Source organism: Magallana gigas, chromosome 6 (genome assembly GCF_963853765.1).
Source record: "Magallana gigas chromosome 6, xbMagGiga1.1, whole genome shotgun sequence".
Lineage (NCBI taxonomy): Eukaryota > Metazoa > Mollusca > Bivalvia > Ostreida > Ostreidae > Magallana > Magallana gigas.
This window is the reverse complement of record NC_088858.1, coordinates 42063638-42080867: the sequence shown is the minus strand read 5'-3', so window position 1 is coordinate 42080867 and position 17230 is coordinate 42063638. Positions and strand designations below refer to the sequence as shown.

Here is a 17230-nt window from a genome sequence, read left to right as displayed (position 1 = left end):
ATTCTTCAAAAGGAAACAAGTCTTATTCAGCCAAATTATTAATCAATTTATATTAAAATATATATTTCAAAATCTCCATAAACACAAAAGATCAATAATTTCCGAATCGTGTACTCAGTTACTATTACTAATATTGACATTTTGTTCTCAGCAATTCTATACATTACAATGCTCTATACACAATGGCATATAAATAGCTATCCTGACAGATTCACATTAAACATATACAGCAGTTAATTATTGTTATAACTAAGCGTAATTTTTTTTAAAGAATTGATATTCTTTCCTACATCATTTGCTTATTTACTTCTCAAATACTTTTAAATATATATACTTTATATTTGATTTATCAATCACAAATTGCACACAACCTTTTCTGGAAATATTAATAAAAGAATTTACTATTTCAAGATCATTATTGTGTCGATTGAAAATAACCTGATTTATATGAAACCACTTTGAGACATTCACCATTTGAATGCAAGAGTTGAATTGAAAAAAATAAAATACAAACTGAACTCACTAGAAATTTGACACCAGGGTAACCAATAGAAATCACGAATACTTGTTATTACCAATAGAATGATACTAACCTCTAAACTGGATCTTATCTAAAACTGGTCCTTATGAATATTGAAATAAGCTAAGTAAAATATCTTTAATAATAAAATTCATCAACTTCATGCTTAGTTAAATCAGTAGTATATATATCTACTACATGTTTACTTTAACTTTTAAATTGGTTTATTTATTTCCAACTATTTACCAGATATTAAAATATTTTATTTCTTAAGTTTATTTACACTTTATAACCATCAAAATAACCGATATCACATAATATCCTCTGTTGAAAAAATGACGTCCTCGTCATTAGGAGTATTTGCATAAACAGAGTTAAAACACATTGTTCATAATATTTGCAATCAACTGAATAAAAACATTTTTTATACTTTTATCGGTGGTTGCCATGAGTTGCTGTAATGTAGACACCTTTCCTCACCAGTCATCTGATACTTTGTAACAATGGTAATCAGATATATGACTGGGTGGTTTACTTACCCGTTTATTTCTTCTGACTGATCTATGCGCCACTTCATCCTGATCTATATCAGTGTCATGTCCTTGAACATGATTTTCTACTTATTTAGGTTCGTCTGGTGGAGTAACTTCCGACTACTCCGGGGCTCCGGAGTTCCCAGTTTCCATCACCTGACTCTCCTCTCTAACCTCAGTACATCTACGCCTAATGTCATTTGGGACATTTTATATACATGTACTATCCTTACTAGCTGATTATCTGAATCTGAATCATCATCTTCTGAGTCATCTGAGTCAGTTTCTACAGCCTTCTCTCTAATAGGATGTGTTATCTGCCTTGGTCCTGGTATTCTTTGTCTTGGTCCTGGTTGTGGTTTTGGTTTACTGTAATGTTCTTTACATTCCTTTTCTATCGTCTCTTTCTACGACGTAGACTGGGATATCCTCATTTGGCTGTTCCGTCACTATATATGGTGTTTCCTCCCATCAATTCATTATCTAACGCTTTCCCTCAAATGCTAAAATTTGCACTAACACTCTATCCCCTTTATCTATCCTTGAACCTCTGGCCTTAAGATTATATCAATCCTTCTTTCGGCTTTTTCCTTGCTCTATCTAAAACATCTTTTGCTTTTCCAAAAGCATCCTTCATTCTGGTCTTCAAGTTCTTGAGATAATCATTTAAACCTTTAAAAAATTTTCTACTGACATTTAGAGCTAAATATATGGGTATTCTTGGATGACGTCCAAACATAAGAAAATATGGTGTTTAGCCTGTACTTCCATGTCTTGTACAATTGTGGACTGAAACTAATGGTGCTACATATTTCTTCAACTTGGTTTTCTTGTCTGAGTCTAAATGTCCTAACATGTCAAATAAGTGTCTATGAAAACGCTCCGTCATTCCTTTTCCAATCGGACGGTAAGGTGATGTCCTGGATTTCTGAGTACCTGCAATTTTACTAATTTCATGAATGATCTTACCTGTTAAATAAGCTTCTTGGTCTGAAGTCGATTAGGATATCCATACATGTATGGGTACATGTATCTAGTACAGTGATCCGTAATAATTAACATGTGTTGATACTGCTTTCTGCTTTCATCATCAATTTTGATTTCCTTGAAAAGAATATTGTTCTCAAAAAACAATTTATTAAAATTTCTGTTGAAAAGATGTGGCGAAAATTGCGCACAAATGTGTAGGGAACAATTTTCAGTGATGAAACACTGTCTTCCAGATTCTCAAAATTGTCAATACCAGACTCTCTACATACTTGTTTGTTATTACAGATTTTGTCAAATGGCTTTAATACAGCTTTAATATACCTGTATCCGATGAATCTATCTGTTTTGTGCCTGATTGTCGACTTAGTGTGTCTGCGTCTGAATTGTTCTTACCAGGTCTATAACAAATTTCCAAATCAAAATTGGACAACACTGCTTACCATCTATGTCTCGTTGAGTCCAACATGGCTGTTGTCAGAATGTAAGTCAAAGGATAATTGTCAGTAAACATTGTCGTTATCCGTCCATGAAGATAATCGGAATTTTTTTCAGTCATCGCCCATTTTAAAGCCAAAAATTCGAGTATGAGAGCTGGATAATTTTTCTCCGACCTACATAAGCTTCAACTGGCATAGCTTATAAAATAACTCTATTGTACTTACCTTGTTTTTATGTTAAAGAAAGGCCCCAAGCCATAATGATTTGGGTCTTAATGTTTTTCAGAAGGTTCGTACTAGTTTTGAAATCCTAGAATCGGAGGTTGAGCTTAGTGTTGTTTCAGTTGTTAAAAAGCCTCGTCTTCTGATGATTTCCACTTCTGTTCTTGAAACTTGTGGCCTGTCTTCTTTATATGATTGGGAAATAATGCCGTGAGTGGTTTTACAATTTTAAATTTTAAATTCGGTATAAACCTTCTATAATATCATATAAACCCTATAAATTTCCTTACAGCCTCGGATGATTTAGGTTTTGGCCAGTTTAGAACTTTCTCTGTTTTCTCTGTGCTGCTTCTATTCCCTTCTCTGACACCATGTGGCCTACATACTAAACCCCCTCTTTACAAAATACTTCTTACAAAATATTTCTTACACGTCACTATTTTTAAAACTTTTGAACTGGCCCGACTGGTTCCCGTGCTGTTGTGGTGAAGTAGGAAATTTAAAAGAACATGCTGTCCTGTACTAGAGTTTGTTCAACTTACTTAAAATACTTACAACAGAAACTGAGCATTATTTCAACCAGGTTCTTTTCACTTCTGAGGTAAGAGAGTTTTATTTTAAAGTTTGTTTATTGTTAGTTTTCAGATGCAATGGCAGCCAAGTTCCATTTTGTGTTTTGTTGACTTGTTCAATAAAGTTGTCTTAAACTTATCATATTATGTGAGTACATGAATACTGGTAATGTCATCAAAGTATACAAAGTAGTTATAAAGTAGCAATGCTACCTTCACTTTGTAATAAGTGTATAACAGTAATTGCATGAATTCATTGTTTAAATAAACATGCAATATGCGTACTATATACATGTGTAATGGTATGTGTTAAAGTGTAAGTATACATGTAAAAGTAAAGCTATATATTAAGCAACAATCTGAGTAAAAATGCAAGTATAATATAAGTAAATAAATGTAAAGTAATTGTGTAAAGTAATGTTTACATGTATGTAAATAGAAAAGCATATTATATAACCCAAATTTATGGTATATTTACAGTAATGATATGTATACAGTAATTATTTAATAGATCGAAGTATTTCAGAATCCCAGGATTGCAGTACTAAAGTATTCAAGACACCCAAGTATTCCAGGAACCCAGGATTCCTGCAACCCAGTATTCCGTGTACCAGTATCATAAAGACAATGAAACCACCCTAAATATAGAAAGATGAATTTTGAAAGAGTTGCGCCCCTGTTCCCTCTTTTTGGGGGAACATGTAAAATATTATAGCCGTTACAAAAGTAACATATAGATAATGCGCAATCCCCCAGTATTAGCTATCAACCTACGTGATTCGAAAATAAATATGTACTCCCAAACCACCCTTTTATAATAAGTGTACATGTATATATGCATAATTTGAATAGAAATGTGTACATATAAAAGTATGAAAAATGTGTCCACACAATGTATAGAAAAAGGTCCAATGGCAATGTGTAGTTGTGAGTGCCTGTAACGTTCTGCCAATACTTTGCCAATATTTTGCTAATAAAAACATTATCTCTGGTACGTGTTTCTTATATGAATATAAAAAGGAGTAAATCTTTTAAACAATGAATCATTTAATCATGCCAAACATTTTACTCTTAGTTGCTTTTGTATCAGACAGTTAGATAGTTTCGTGTAGTTTTTTTTAACTGCAGTTTAGCTTTGTCTCTTTACAGTTACATAAAATACATAACTGTCCGCTGATGTTGTGATATGACGGGGACCCAGAAAGCTGAAAGGTTGTGGATTCGACAATAAGTCCATGTTATTTCTAGTTGAAAACGAAACAATTATATTGGCAGACCCTTAACAATTATGTCCAACGAATCAAAGGTCAGCTATTTTCGTAGAAAACCAGGATCACCAGTACATGTTCATACAAGAAATAATATTAAATAATCTTTACGCCTCCTTATTTTGAACGGAAAATTTAATGTAAACATGCATGCAGTCTTAAAATGGATGGTGATGCTGTCAGCGGCTGTGCCAGTGGCACTACTTGTTATTCACCTTATAAAACATGCTTCTCAAACTTAACTCAGTTTAATAATCACTCTGTCTCTTTATCTTCTTAGAACGTTATTGTTACAATCTCAAAATAAAGCATGGTTCGTCAAAATATCGAAATCTTAGGGGAAAACTTCAAACATCAACGAATTCATTTTTCATAATTATTTTGTGTGCATTTTGCTTTACTGCTTGAAAAGGAAAAACATGATTCTATATTTGAAGCTCATGATAAAGAGAAGAGACTTAAGATGAAAGGGAGAAAAGTAATACACCATTATAAATGATTTCTTTGCTAATTACACTGGGGTCGGAAGCAAATTGAAAGGGGGGGGGGGGGTGGGGAGGGCCAGACTAATCCTCAGAAATATTGAGAAAAAAAACCTTAATTCCCAAAATCATCAAAATCCAAATAAATTATGAAATTAAACAGGTCAATGTCCTATTCACAGACTGAATAACCAATTTCAAGGTGATATTTTTAAAAATATTATCTAATCGTTATATCAATAGGATATTCTTAAACAGCGAAATACTTAATGATTACATTTAGGAAAAGCATACAAACGTTAAATCAATAACACGATCTCTCAGCTAATATACTGAGTTCACTTTCAAAAGAAAAGTTCTTACCTACCAAATTTTTTTTCCCCGAATCATGAAAATCCTAATCCGGGGGGGGGGGGGGGGGGGGGGGGGGTATACCTATAATGCTAATAAAAACAAATCTTACCTACCAAAATTCCTAATGGGGGGGGGGGGGGGGGGGGGCTATGACTCCAACTACTCAATCTTCCAAGGTAAATTAAGGAACAATTATATTTCCTGCCAAAAAAAAAGGGGGGGCTGAACCCTCTATTCTGCTATGTGCCTAATGGTTACATCTAACTTTGCAAAAAAAAAAAGTGGGTGGGCTAGCCCCCCCCCCCCCCCCCCCCCCCCGGTTCCGACGCCTATACATTATGATACAATTAGGAAATTAAACAGTTCAATGTCATTATTTTCCGAGAGTTGGGAACTATAAGAAATGTGGATGAATGTTCTCGCGATTTGATACAAACCAGCGGGATCGCGGAAATAAGTACTCGCGTAATATAAGGAATGTATAGTATTGTTTCTGTATGGAAATAGTTGGAACAATCCCTTAGTTGGATTGCAAATTGTTTATATTAAAGAATCATGCTTTAATTGATGAAAACAATCCACCTTAACGAAGGGCACAAGCTGAAAACTGTTGTATACTTAAGGGAGGTTCAGCTTGAAAGATTGGCAGTCCATATTTTAAACATATTAATTTGTTCGTAAAAGTAACCACATTTTTAATGTACATTATTCACAAAAAAGTTACTCAAGGGACCTAGACACAATTTGAGTTCAATATTTTATTCTTTATTGGTATAATGGTCTACCTGGGCATTTTCAATGACCATTGTTATGTAAACAAAATTCAAGTCTTACATTTGTTTACAAATAATGTAAACTAAGAAATTAACATATTTTTCTTTGACAAAATGATTTGTGGCAAACAATATCAACTAATGTAATGTGTTCATAAATACTATCGTCAACCATACAGGCATTATTTGATTGAAACGTACATCAATACAACACGTAAACAATAAAAAAAACTCGAGCTTTACAAAGAATTCTTAACTCTGTTTCTTGTTTTGTAACTCGATATTTGACTTTTTTAAGTTTTGACGAAGCATTAAAAATACCCATATTAACCATTTTAGACTATAAAAAATCAAAAAATAAAATTTGAACATTTTGAGCTCAAATCGTTGCTTGGTATCTCCAACCAATTTTCAGGGTTCAGGATAATATCATCACAATAGTATTAGAATGACCCTCCTATGGCACCTCACATTTGACTGCATTTATACCCTTTGTCATGTAGTAAATTTTGTATTTACTGCCACCCGGTAAATTCAAAATTTACAACAGTGCATTTAAGGATTTCCTTTGTCAAAAACAGTATAAATTTAGAGGACATTTAGGACTATTATGATGAATTACAATGACGACCTCTACATATAAGCCGCGCCAAGACATTGTCTCGCAAATAATTTTATATGTGTTATTTTATGGGATTGATTTCATTAAAGTTGCAAGGTACAGCTTGAATAACAGCTGAGTTAAGAGCTTTAATAAACTGTGCCCGGAGTTGTAAAGGTGATTACAGTTAAATACCTAATCAACGCATTCTATCCCAAGGATTGACTCAAACTATACAATTTTCTGTTTTTGTTTTCAGTCCTCTTAATGACAAGTATATTTGCAAACGATCTCGATCTTTTAGACATGTAAATAACGTGTTTGAATGGAATTATATTTGACAAGAATATTGTTGAATTTCCTTTTAAAGGTTATCACAACAACGGTGTTTTCAAACAGTGGCATATATTTCTGTAAACTCTGATTTAGACCATTATCGGCTTTGCAGACGTAATCGAGACTGTTTAAATCGGATATCTGGTGGAGGAGTTCCATTATATAGATAAAAAAAAAGTCTACGTGCATCGCTAGGTGTCAGTCATATATTCAGTTCGATTTCTGTGACGATTTTTGTTCAATAAAAAAACACACCGGAATTAATGGTTCAAAATGCTTATTTTTTGCTATATATAATTAAAAAAACGTGAACCTGAACGTATCTAAGAATTATTATTTTAAAAAAAACCACTTCTTTACGGACTTTCATAAATCATGTCAACAATATATTACGAAAGAAAAGATTAAAAATTATCTAGAACATTGTTATATAATAAGGATATGGACTGTCTTCAAATAGGGTACATACGGTCATCTTCCCATTTAGATTTTAATCGAAAATAGGCGGCAATCGTGTTTGATTTAAAGAAGAAAGCATAAAATTAACGTAAATTATGTGCTTTGCTTCAATACAGAACACATGTACATCTGGTCAAGTATATAGACAAAGCGGATAAACTCACTCTCAGTTGGAGTTATATTAGACTTGTATGATATTATATAGGTAAAAAGTATTAAGTTATATAACTGAAGTCGGTTATATTGGATATAAGTTGGGAAGATAAACCCAGCAGCTTTATAATATTATTTGAGTAACTAAAGAGAGATAATCGAATACATGTACATGAAAGTTTTCATAAATTTATACATGAATAAATATAAGTAATCACAGATTACAAAGCTAGGCTAGACGAGGCGTCACCTTCATGAGACCACTTTTATCATATTATCGGTATATGAAAATCATAGTTAATGATCTTTGATAAAGTGTTGGCGACTGTAGCGTTATTTGACACAGGATCGTATACCATATGATGCAAAATTGTATGAATATCATATGATATGTTTATTTCATATTGCATTGTATCATACAATATTTTTCGATACACTACTAAAATACAATATTGTATCATATGATATTATGTCAAATGATGTATCATATGATACAATATAATATTGTATAATATCATGATACAATATGATACAATATCATAATACAACATCATATCATATTATTCAAATTTTTGTGATGCAATTATATCATTTGATAATCAAGATCACTCTCTGTACATGTATCTGAAGCTACCTCAGTGATTCATTTATATAGTAATTATTAGTACTATTATTCAAATATTAACATGTGACCTGCTCAAAAATACTTAACTTCTTCGAATATCCTCCATTATCCGAAACCTATGGCTCAGATTCAGCATCCTTTCCTGTGAAGTGCATCATTATCAAAAGATGCATCTATTAGAATCTGATAAAGATTCAACCCATAATAACTAAGATTTGTCTATCAAAGGGCACCTGCTCCAAAAATTTGAACCAGCTCAAAAAGCCTTAACCTCGTTGTCACAATCAATTTTGAATTTGTTTGATGTTTTATCCCGTTTTGAGCCTCGATGTTGTACAGATACATGTTGAGTTGTTTGTATTTTAATTTTGATAAGTTTTTCTTATTCGTTTTTATCATACAAGAAATAATATTCAGCTTAAACGTTCACTTTAATCTACTGTAGTATTTCTATTTGTCAGCGTGTTCGAATTGTATACTTAAAATTTTTCCTGGTGCACTTGTCTTCAGTATCGGTAATAATGGTTACTTATTGCATGTTAATATATATGGTTTTATTTTTGCAGTGTGTTATTTATTGACGGTGTCCACATGTACTGTTTGTAATTTGCTTAAGCATTTTGCACAATGAACGGCAGCCTTTTGGTGTAAGTTTCTTTTGATTATAGATTGTCAACAAATTTGTTGAAAGTTTTTCTCGGTGTACATGTAGCTCTATGTGACGATAAAGTTTTGTTGACGGTCGTGGAGGACTTCCCGAGGCTAGCTAGCGTGTGAGCGATTCGACGTGACGTCTGAAATATGATGCTTTGAGGACCGGATGTCGGATCAACAGACGTTGTGACACTGGGGGCAGTACAATAGTCTGGACAACAGCGTACATTACGAATGCGGACCCACTTAGTGGGTACTAAGGATGTCGGGGATTACCGTAGACCTGAGGGAAGATTCCACCGAGGATATCGATACCTGGGCAACATGAACTATATCTCATTTCAATTTGTGCGTGTGTGTGTTATTTAAAATTTTAAAATTAAAAAAAAAATACTTGTACATGTGTTTTGTGTTTTACTGATCAAAGGGTGTCGTTACACTAATCCAGCATCCGAAACCTATGGCCCAGATTTAGCATTCAATCCTGCATGTCAAGTGCATAAGTATTCATAAGACGCACCATCCATGCAAGTTTGGTGAAGTTAGGACAAGCAATAACTAGAATATAGTCATCAAAGGGCACCTGCTCCCAAAACTTTCATTTGCTCAAAAAACCTTAACCTCATCGAGCATCCAAATCCTTTGGCTCAGATTAAGCATACAAGGCTGTCAAGTGCATCAGTATCATAAAACGCACCATCCATGCAAACTTTGTAGAGTTATGACCAGTAGTAACTAAGATACAGTCATCAAAGAGCATTTGCTCCAAAAACGATAACAAGCTCCAAAAACCTTAACCTCATCAAGCATCCAAAACCTATGACTCAAATTTAGCATTCAAGCCTACGAAGTGCACAAGTGTTATTAAGAAGCATCTTCAATGCACGTTTGAATTTAGGACCAATAGTAACTGAGATATGGACCTCAAAGGGCACCTGCTTCAAACACTTGAATAACCTGCTCCAAAAACCTTCACCTCCCCCCCCCCCCCCCAGGCATCCAATATTCCTGGCCCAGATTCAGCATCCAAGTCCCATAAGACCATAATTATGTGCAGATGCAGGTTTGGTGAAGGCAGGGCAAGTTATAACAGGACCTGTACCAAAAACTTAAACCAGGTTCGGACGCGGACGCCGGGGGTATAGCATATTATTTTCTATGTCACTTATGTAAGAGTTTGAGTATCATAGTAGAGGTCACAAGACGACATGACTAAGTGTTTTATCCGCTGTCTGCTGAACATAATCCTTGTACTGACCACAAAATGACTCCCTTACATCCGGGTGTGTTAGATGCCTTCATCTCGTATTTCATAAATACAGATTTAGATAAAAGGCATTGAGGTATTCAATGTATAATGAAGTGATATTAAACAATTTTGTATTGTTAGATGACAATGAAAGTGAAATGAACCAAACTCATATGACTGACAACGCATTTGGCACCTTAAACTTTTTAAAGAGTTATCTTCCCTTTATGAAAAGAAGAAATTTATTTTGTCAAAATAATTGCGGTAAATGTTTCATTTTATCTCATATTTTAATATAGAGAAAGTTTATATATTGCATATATTCACCAAGAGATTTGTATGAATTTCAGGTTACTTTTGAAAATATATCAATATAACATACGTTGCCCGCACAGACTTCAATGTAAAATTCAAGGTGCAATGTTTGTTTCAACCCACTTATAAAGGTCAACATCTGGACACCGAGTTTCTTCAACTGATTCATTTTTTTTTCTCTCAATCCATCCATAATTTGAAATTGGAAACTGCTTTTCCACCCCCAAGTCTACTTCAGGTTGCAATTTGACACATAAACCGTTATATTTTTCTTCCAATAATGATTCTCTACGCTCTCTTTGACTTTGATAAACAACTAAGGGTTCAGAAGTTTAATTTTTAAGTCGTTTCTTAAGGTAGTCCATCCATAACTAAGGTGAATTTAACAATTTTGATTGATCTATACTACATCAAATACATGTTTTGAAGCTATTATGAGGCTGACATAAACCAAACTTGGGTATATGTATGTAGTCAATTAAATAAACTTTTTGAACTTAAAACTTTTTTACAGAGTTGTCTGTCCTTTAGGAAAATTAAAAAAATCATTTTCTGAAAATATGTATGGTAAACTATAAATTATTTTAGCATATTCCAAGATGGAGAAAGCTTTTGTAACTTTTTACCAAGAGAAATGTGAAAAATTACTTGTACTAAAGAAATATATTTAAAAAAGCATTTTTCCCATAGACTTCAATGTTAACTTCAACATTTGATAAATTTATCAAAATTAATTTTTTTAAAGATTTCAAAGGTGAATCTTTATTATTTAATAAACTCCTTAAAATCACATTAAGATTTTTGTGATCAAAGTTGCAATCTATTAGATATGATATATGATAGTTATGGATGGACTACCTTAACTGTAAGGTGTAAATTATTCTAGTATTCACAAAGAATATTTGTATCTATTAGCTAATTCTCAAGCACGTTTTTCTATAGATTCTTGTACAAGTTATTACAGATTTGACGAGAAAGAATTTCTTACTATTTTCAGAAAGTTTAAATTTCATATTCAGAATTCGGAAATATCCCTCTCCTCTGTATACCGACAAAGGGGGTCGCCGAAGGCACACACACACACACACACACACACACACACACACACACACATGCAAAATGAACAGCAAATGCTTCTTTCAATCTCCATTGTAAATAAAAACAGAACAAAGTTCGTATTTCAGAATATTATTTATTTCACCTTTAATTACAGAAATGTCTTGCACGCACTTGTCACAAACTAAGCAGTGATATGGTATAGGGTTATTGAACAATGAGACACTTGGCTACTGTGTGTCTGCCATAGCACATGACCTGAAATCAAAACAAAAATGCATTCTATTTCATAGAAAAAACGCATTTTGACCCATAAATGCCCTTCCAGCAAGATCTCTATCTGTCCACTTTGAATCTTCGACGCAGATTTCGAGGATTCCATACCACATTACTGTTACAATGTAGACACAAGCTTTGTAATTATCAATTACCATTTTTTTTCTAATGGTGTATCAAAGAGAGGCCATGGGCCACTAAGCGCTTGCCTCTAAGGGATTCAGTACTTTCAAGGCTTTAAATTAAAATAAAATAAAGTTTTATAAAAACAATACCATCTATAAAAATTATTCCCAACAGAACAAAATATATGCGAGTTCCAGTACACTACTGTACATTCATTTTCTTGGAAAAATTTACCCCACACATACATCAGGATTAAATATACACACCTTTCCTCTGAAATTTGTAACCAATTTAATATTCATATATATAACAAAGGTAAAGTTTCAGGTTCTTCTAATCTGAACTGACAAAGACTTTTGACTGTAAAATTCAAATGTAAATTAACATTTTTCATTTACATTTAGCATGTAGCAGAAAGTTGCTGACATCTTACACAATATCTTGACTAAACAACTTTTATTTATATATCGCTTCGAAAATACAAAGAAAATATCAAATTTTAAATATTACAATTATTCAAAGGGGAACCAAAATTGACTGTCAGGGCAAAACTATTATGCGTAGCTTTGACCTATTTCATGATCAATCTTAATAGATTGTCTAACCAACTTTGGACCAAATACTGATAACAATTTCCAAAAACAACAAAATGATTCCAGAAAACAAGGATTTCCATCACCACATTGCACAACATATTTCATAAATATGGTCACAATTCTTTATAAAACAGGTTGTCATTGTGTGATTTGCTTTATATAATCATTAATGGCATTAATCAATTCATTCAATATCAATCATCGAAATCATGCAATGAAATAGAAGAAAAAAAGTTATGCAACATTAAGACATCAACCATGGGTTTCCAGCTCTTCCAACATAAAAATGTGGATCCATTGTGTATATAAAAACCTTTTCTTTGTTTCTGACAAAAAACATGGTCTGTATAGTGATAGTAAATTACAAATATGGAAATAGTATATAAGCTTGCAAAATTAGACTGACCAAAACAATCTAAACGTATTTCAAATTTCTATTTTCGTGTTCAGAAAGAGACCCTTTTTTTTTTATTATCCACAATGAATTTGGGTACATTAACCGCACAGAGCCATGTAAAGATAAACAAGACATGTAATAAATGAATAATAACATTGTAAACGTACATTCATGAATTTCCATAACACCTGATCCATATGGCATATAATAAATCTCAAATCAACATATTTGTATCAAACTTTATTTAGAGTTTTACTGCATGATCAGAACTAAAAGAGTTTTATTTTTAGTTGTTTCATTGAAAACAACAAAAAGCCACTGAAGAATGATTTACCGGGTATTATGAATCATGGAAAGTAAATGTCCTACTCCTTTTAGAATAAAGACAATTATCGTTAAGGTGTTCATAACTTCTGATCAGTGTGTCCCATTGAGACGCATTATATACTGTACTATTATCACATTTACACTACTTGCAAATCAATCACTAAATAAACGCAATGCAAATATACTGTTCAAAGCATTATGAAATCATTTCCTAACAGCTCAAAATCTATACTAATAAAATAAAAAAAATACTCCTGTTAATAGTCCAAAATAGAAATACCCCATTTTCTGTCCAATACAGTATTTGAAAAAAATATTTGACATACAGACTCTTTTAACCCCCTCCCCCCCCCAAAAAAACTTTCAACATATCTCGGAACTGAGCAGGTTTCATTTCTCAATAATATGCTGGATGTATACACACTCTGAAAAAAAAACATCATTCATTTTTTTCAGGCTTACCATACCAGTTCAATTTAATTTGAAAGAAAGACAGACTCTTAGAAGGATGTAATAACACAGCAGGAATGTCAACTTGTAAAATGAAGTGAAAGCTGTGCTATACTACCTTATGATGCACAAATACTTAATACATATACATCTTTTATGTACACAAAGCAAAACAAAACAATTCTATAAGTCTGAGATACATGAATGTACACTGTGCATTATTTATGAGAAAAATATAACAGAATGAAAAGTAAGGTGAATATGTATAAAATAAGTGAAAGACAAGAGTATGTACTGATTAACACTGACAATACATGTATGTGTACTTTATTTTCAATTATAAATATATACTTCACCTAACGTCAAACTGCATGTCCTAACTTTATTATGGGTATATTTCAATAAAAATGAGATGAAAATATCTTTAACAATGATTGTTGAAGCCAAAATTAAATACCTCAATAAATTTAAGAAGTTCATTTAAAAAGAATAAGATCCAATAACTTTGAACATTATCTTTCACTCTATTTTGTTTATTCAGTATATGAATACCATAACAATGAAAAAAAAAAATCAAGTTGAACATTATACAGTTCTCTCATTAAATTAGTGTCCCACATTTTCACCCACTTATCATTAATTTAGCTTATTTGCTAAAAGCTGCTATCACAGCCCACATGAGTTCATTTGCACCCTCCTTCATACTCTCAGCATCAAATTCAAGGTCAAGTAACTCTCTCACACGCTTCATTGCCACTTCATAATCATCATCTGATAACGGAGCGAAGGCATTTTCAAGGACGTCTGAGGCATGAGCCAGGTAGATGAGAGAAAGCATTCGCCTGTCCATCTTCTGTGCATTGTTAGTCCAGCGACTTAACACAGATTCCTGGACTTTTTTAATAAGTTTTTGCTTGATGCCACCATCAGTCAGTGGATGTGTTGTCATGTCAAACAAAAGAAAATTCTGTTTTTCTGTGGTACATACTCCTTTCTCCACTAAATTCTTGGCCAATCTCTCACGGACATTCCTCAGCTGATACCTTAGTTTCAGGGGATTCCAGGTCTCACCTGCTCATTCAAATAAAATATGCTATAATGAACATGTTCATGACAAAGAACTGTAAACTTAACCATGACAATTACTACTAGACTCGCTATCTTTTTAAAAAGTTTTTCATATCAATGACAAATAACCTACCACTGAGATACTCAATCCAGCTTTGGACAGTTTCTGCTGGGTCTGTTTCTTTTATGTGTTTCAGAGCTTCGTCCAGTAAGACATCTCCAGTTGGATTTGAGGACTTTAGTAAAACTTTTCGGTTAAGAAGACTTCTTCTGCGCATCCCAGCTTTTTCCAGTTCCAAACGCCCTCTGAGAGCTAGTTCTATTAGTATGCAACCTCGTAACCCTGATGAAATGCAATCATTCCAAAATGATGTGTAACCCTGAAACAGAAGATAATGGCAAGTTATAAAATTTGTAATAAATGTGACATATATAAATAATTCTATTCTATTCAACTTCTGGTGAACCTGTACCCGATTTATCTTTCTTTTTTTTTTACCTTCTTTTCCTAATTGTCTTTGATGGTTACTAAATCTTCATACTGGGCATAAAATGCATCTTTTAAATGCATCATTACAGTAAAATTTGCAATTCTGGGGGTACTTATTCCCCAGGGTACATTTCGTTCCCTTGAAAAATTTGTACCTGGTTACAAGTTCTCTAAGACATCCATGTTATGACATCTGTTACATGTCTTTTTTTATCTGCATAAGATTGATTGGGATATTGACATTTTATTGATGAGAGTTTGATTTTTGGTTTTAGATAGCATGCAGTACATTTTTACAGAAAAGTGCACAAGTGCCACTAACAAATGTTAGAGAGTTACAAATTTCAAAAAGGTGTATGCTTCTATGTATAGGCCTACATGGAAAGAAGAGAGTGTCTATGGAATCTTGAATTACTAAACATGAAACACATTTTACATTTTTTAATATACATTATCTCTTAGACATACACAGCACGTAAAGATTTGTTATATTCAAGCGAAATTTGCACCTCTCTGTCTTTAAGTCCGAGCAATAGAATTTCTTCCATTAGAGTCAATCTGGTTTCCTTCGATTCGTGGTCTTCTTCTTCGTCTGGGGTATACCCCTCGTCGTCTCGCTCTTCTGCTCCCCCATCCGCTCCGACATGTTGCACAGTTGCTGTTTTACGCTGAACGAGACCACTCGATCTATTTGTGAGCGACATTGCGTTTAAATAATGGTTTTTTACTTCTATACAAACCAATGTTTACGTTCACCTCCTGACCAGACTGTCTTGCAAAATGGCCGACTAGGAGTTGACGTAAACACGGAGATGGACACGAGACTTGAAGAAAATTTAAAATAAACAGGGTAATGGCATGTTTACTGTAGTTTTAAATGTTTTTACAATGAAATATATAGAAGAAAAAATTATTGGAAATATTTGCAATATTGCAAAAATGTTCACATACATATAATTGTAAAAACCAAGTATGATGGAACATATAATATCCGGAATAATGCCAATTTGTAAAGCGTCTTTTCAACCGATCCTTACTTAATTAATCTTTATGATGAATACTCATATATAAAGCCCAGAGAAAGAAAGAAGGGTGGTTCATTATATTTAGGAAAATATTCATGTAGATGTTTCACCCAACGCAAAATATTTTAATTTATTAAAAAAAACAAAAACAAATTTAGTTTGGCTCACCCATTATATTTCTGCACTTAAATTACACAAAATCTTTTTCTTATTTCATTAAAATGCATTCTGTTATAAATATTTTCCTTATAATATTCAGCCCCGCCTCCTTTCAATTTGCGATCGACACCTATATTTGAATTGAAATTTAAATTTTTTTTTAATAAATAAACTCACTTTAAAAAAAACCATCCCACAATCACAACTATTTGGTCATTGCATTATATAGTAACACTCTAAAAAAATCTAGTACATGACGATTCTTAAAAAAAAAAAATTCAATAAAATTGCACCTTCATCTTTCAATAGTGAGCCCCTCCCCCTTCAGTACTGTCTGTACTTCTTCATAATATTAAACGTAAAAGCAGGCACGTATATGTAGCATCGGGGGGGGGGGGGGGGGGGTGGGGGGTTCTCTCGCAACAAACACTTTTTTTAAATTAACATATAAAAAAAGTGGGTATAATCAGTGGAACCCCCCCCCCCCCACACACACACTCACACTTTTTGCGACCATGTAAAAAATTGAAGCAAAAATAAGGAAATAAATAATGAAATTGAAGTACTGTGGACTAGGTGTCCTACCATTCTGATTTTGAAGTTAATGTCTTTTGTTTATCCTTTTTAAATCATTATGTTAATTCTTTCTTTCATATTCGATTACCACGCGAGAAAAAGAATATTTCATTACTTTATTATACATGTGATTGATACAAG

General features: G+C 33.0%; 1 protein-coding gene across 1 annotated transcript; it reads right to left on the bottom strand.

The window, feature by feature from the left end:
- Window positions 1-13797: 13797 nt before the first annotated feature.
- LOC105317568 (Golgi phosphoprotein 3 homolog sauron) lies at window positions 13798-16135 on the bottom strand. Its single transcript, XM_011414248.4, has 3 exons — window positions 15839-16135; window positions 14973-15219; window positions 13798-14842 (listed from the first exon to the last, which is right to left on the bottom strand). Exons 1-3 carry the CDS (start codon window positions 16031-16033, stop codon window positions 14418-14420), a joined length of 867 nt encoding a protein of 288 aa, XP_011412550.1. The 5' UTR covers window positions 16034-16135; the 3' UTR covers window positions 13798-14417.
- Window positions 16136-17230: the final 1095 nt, after the last annotated feature.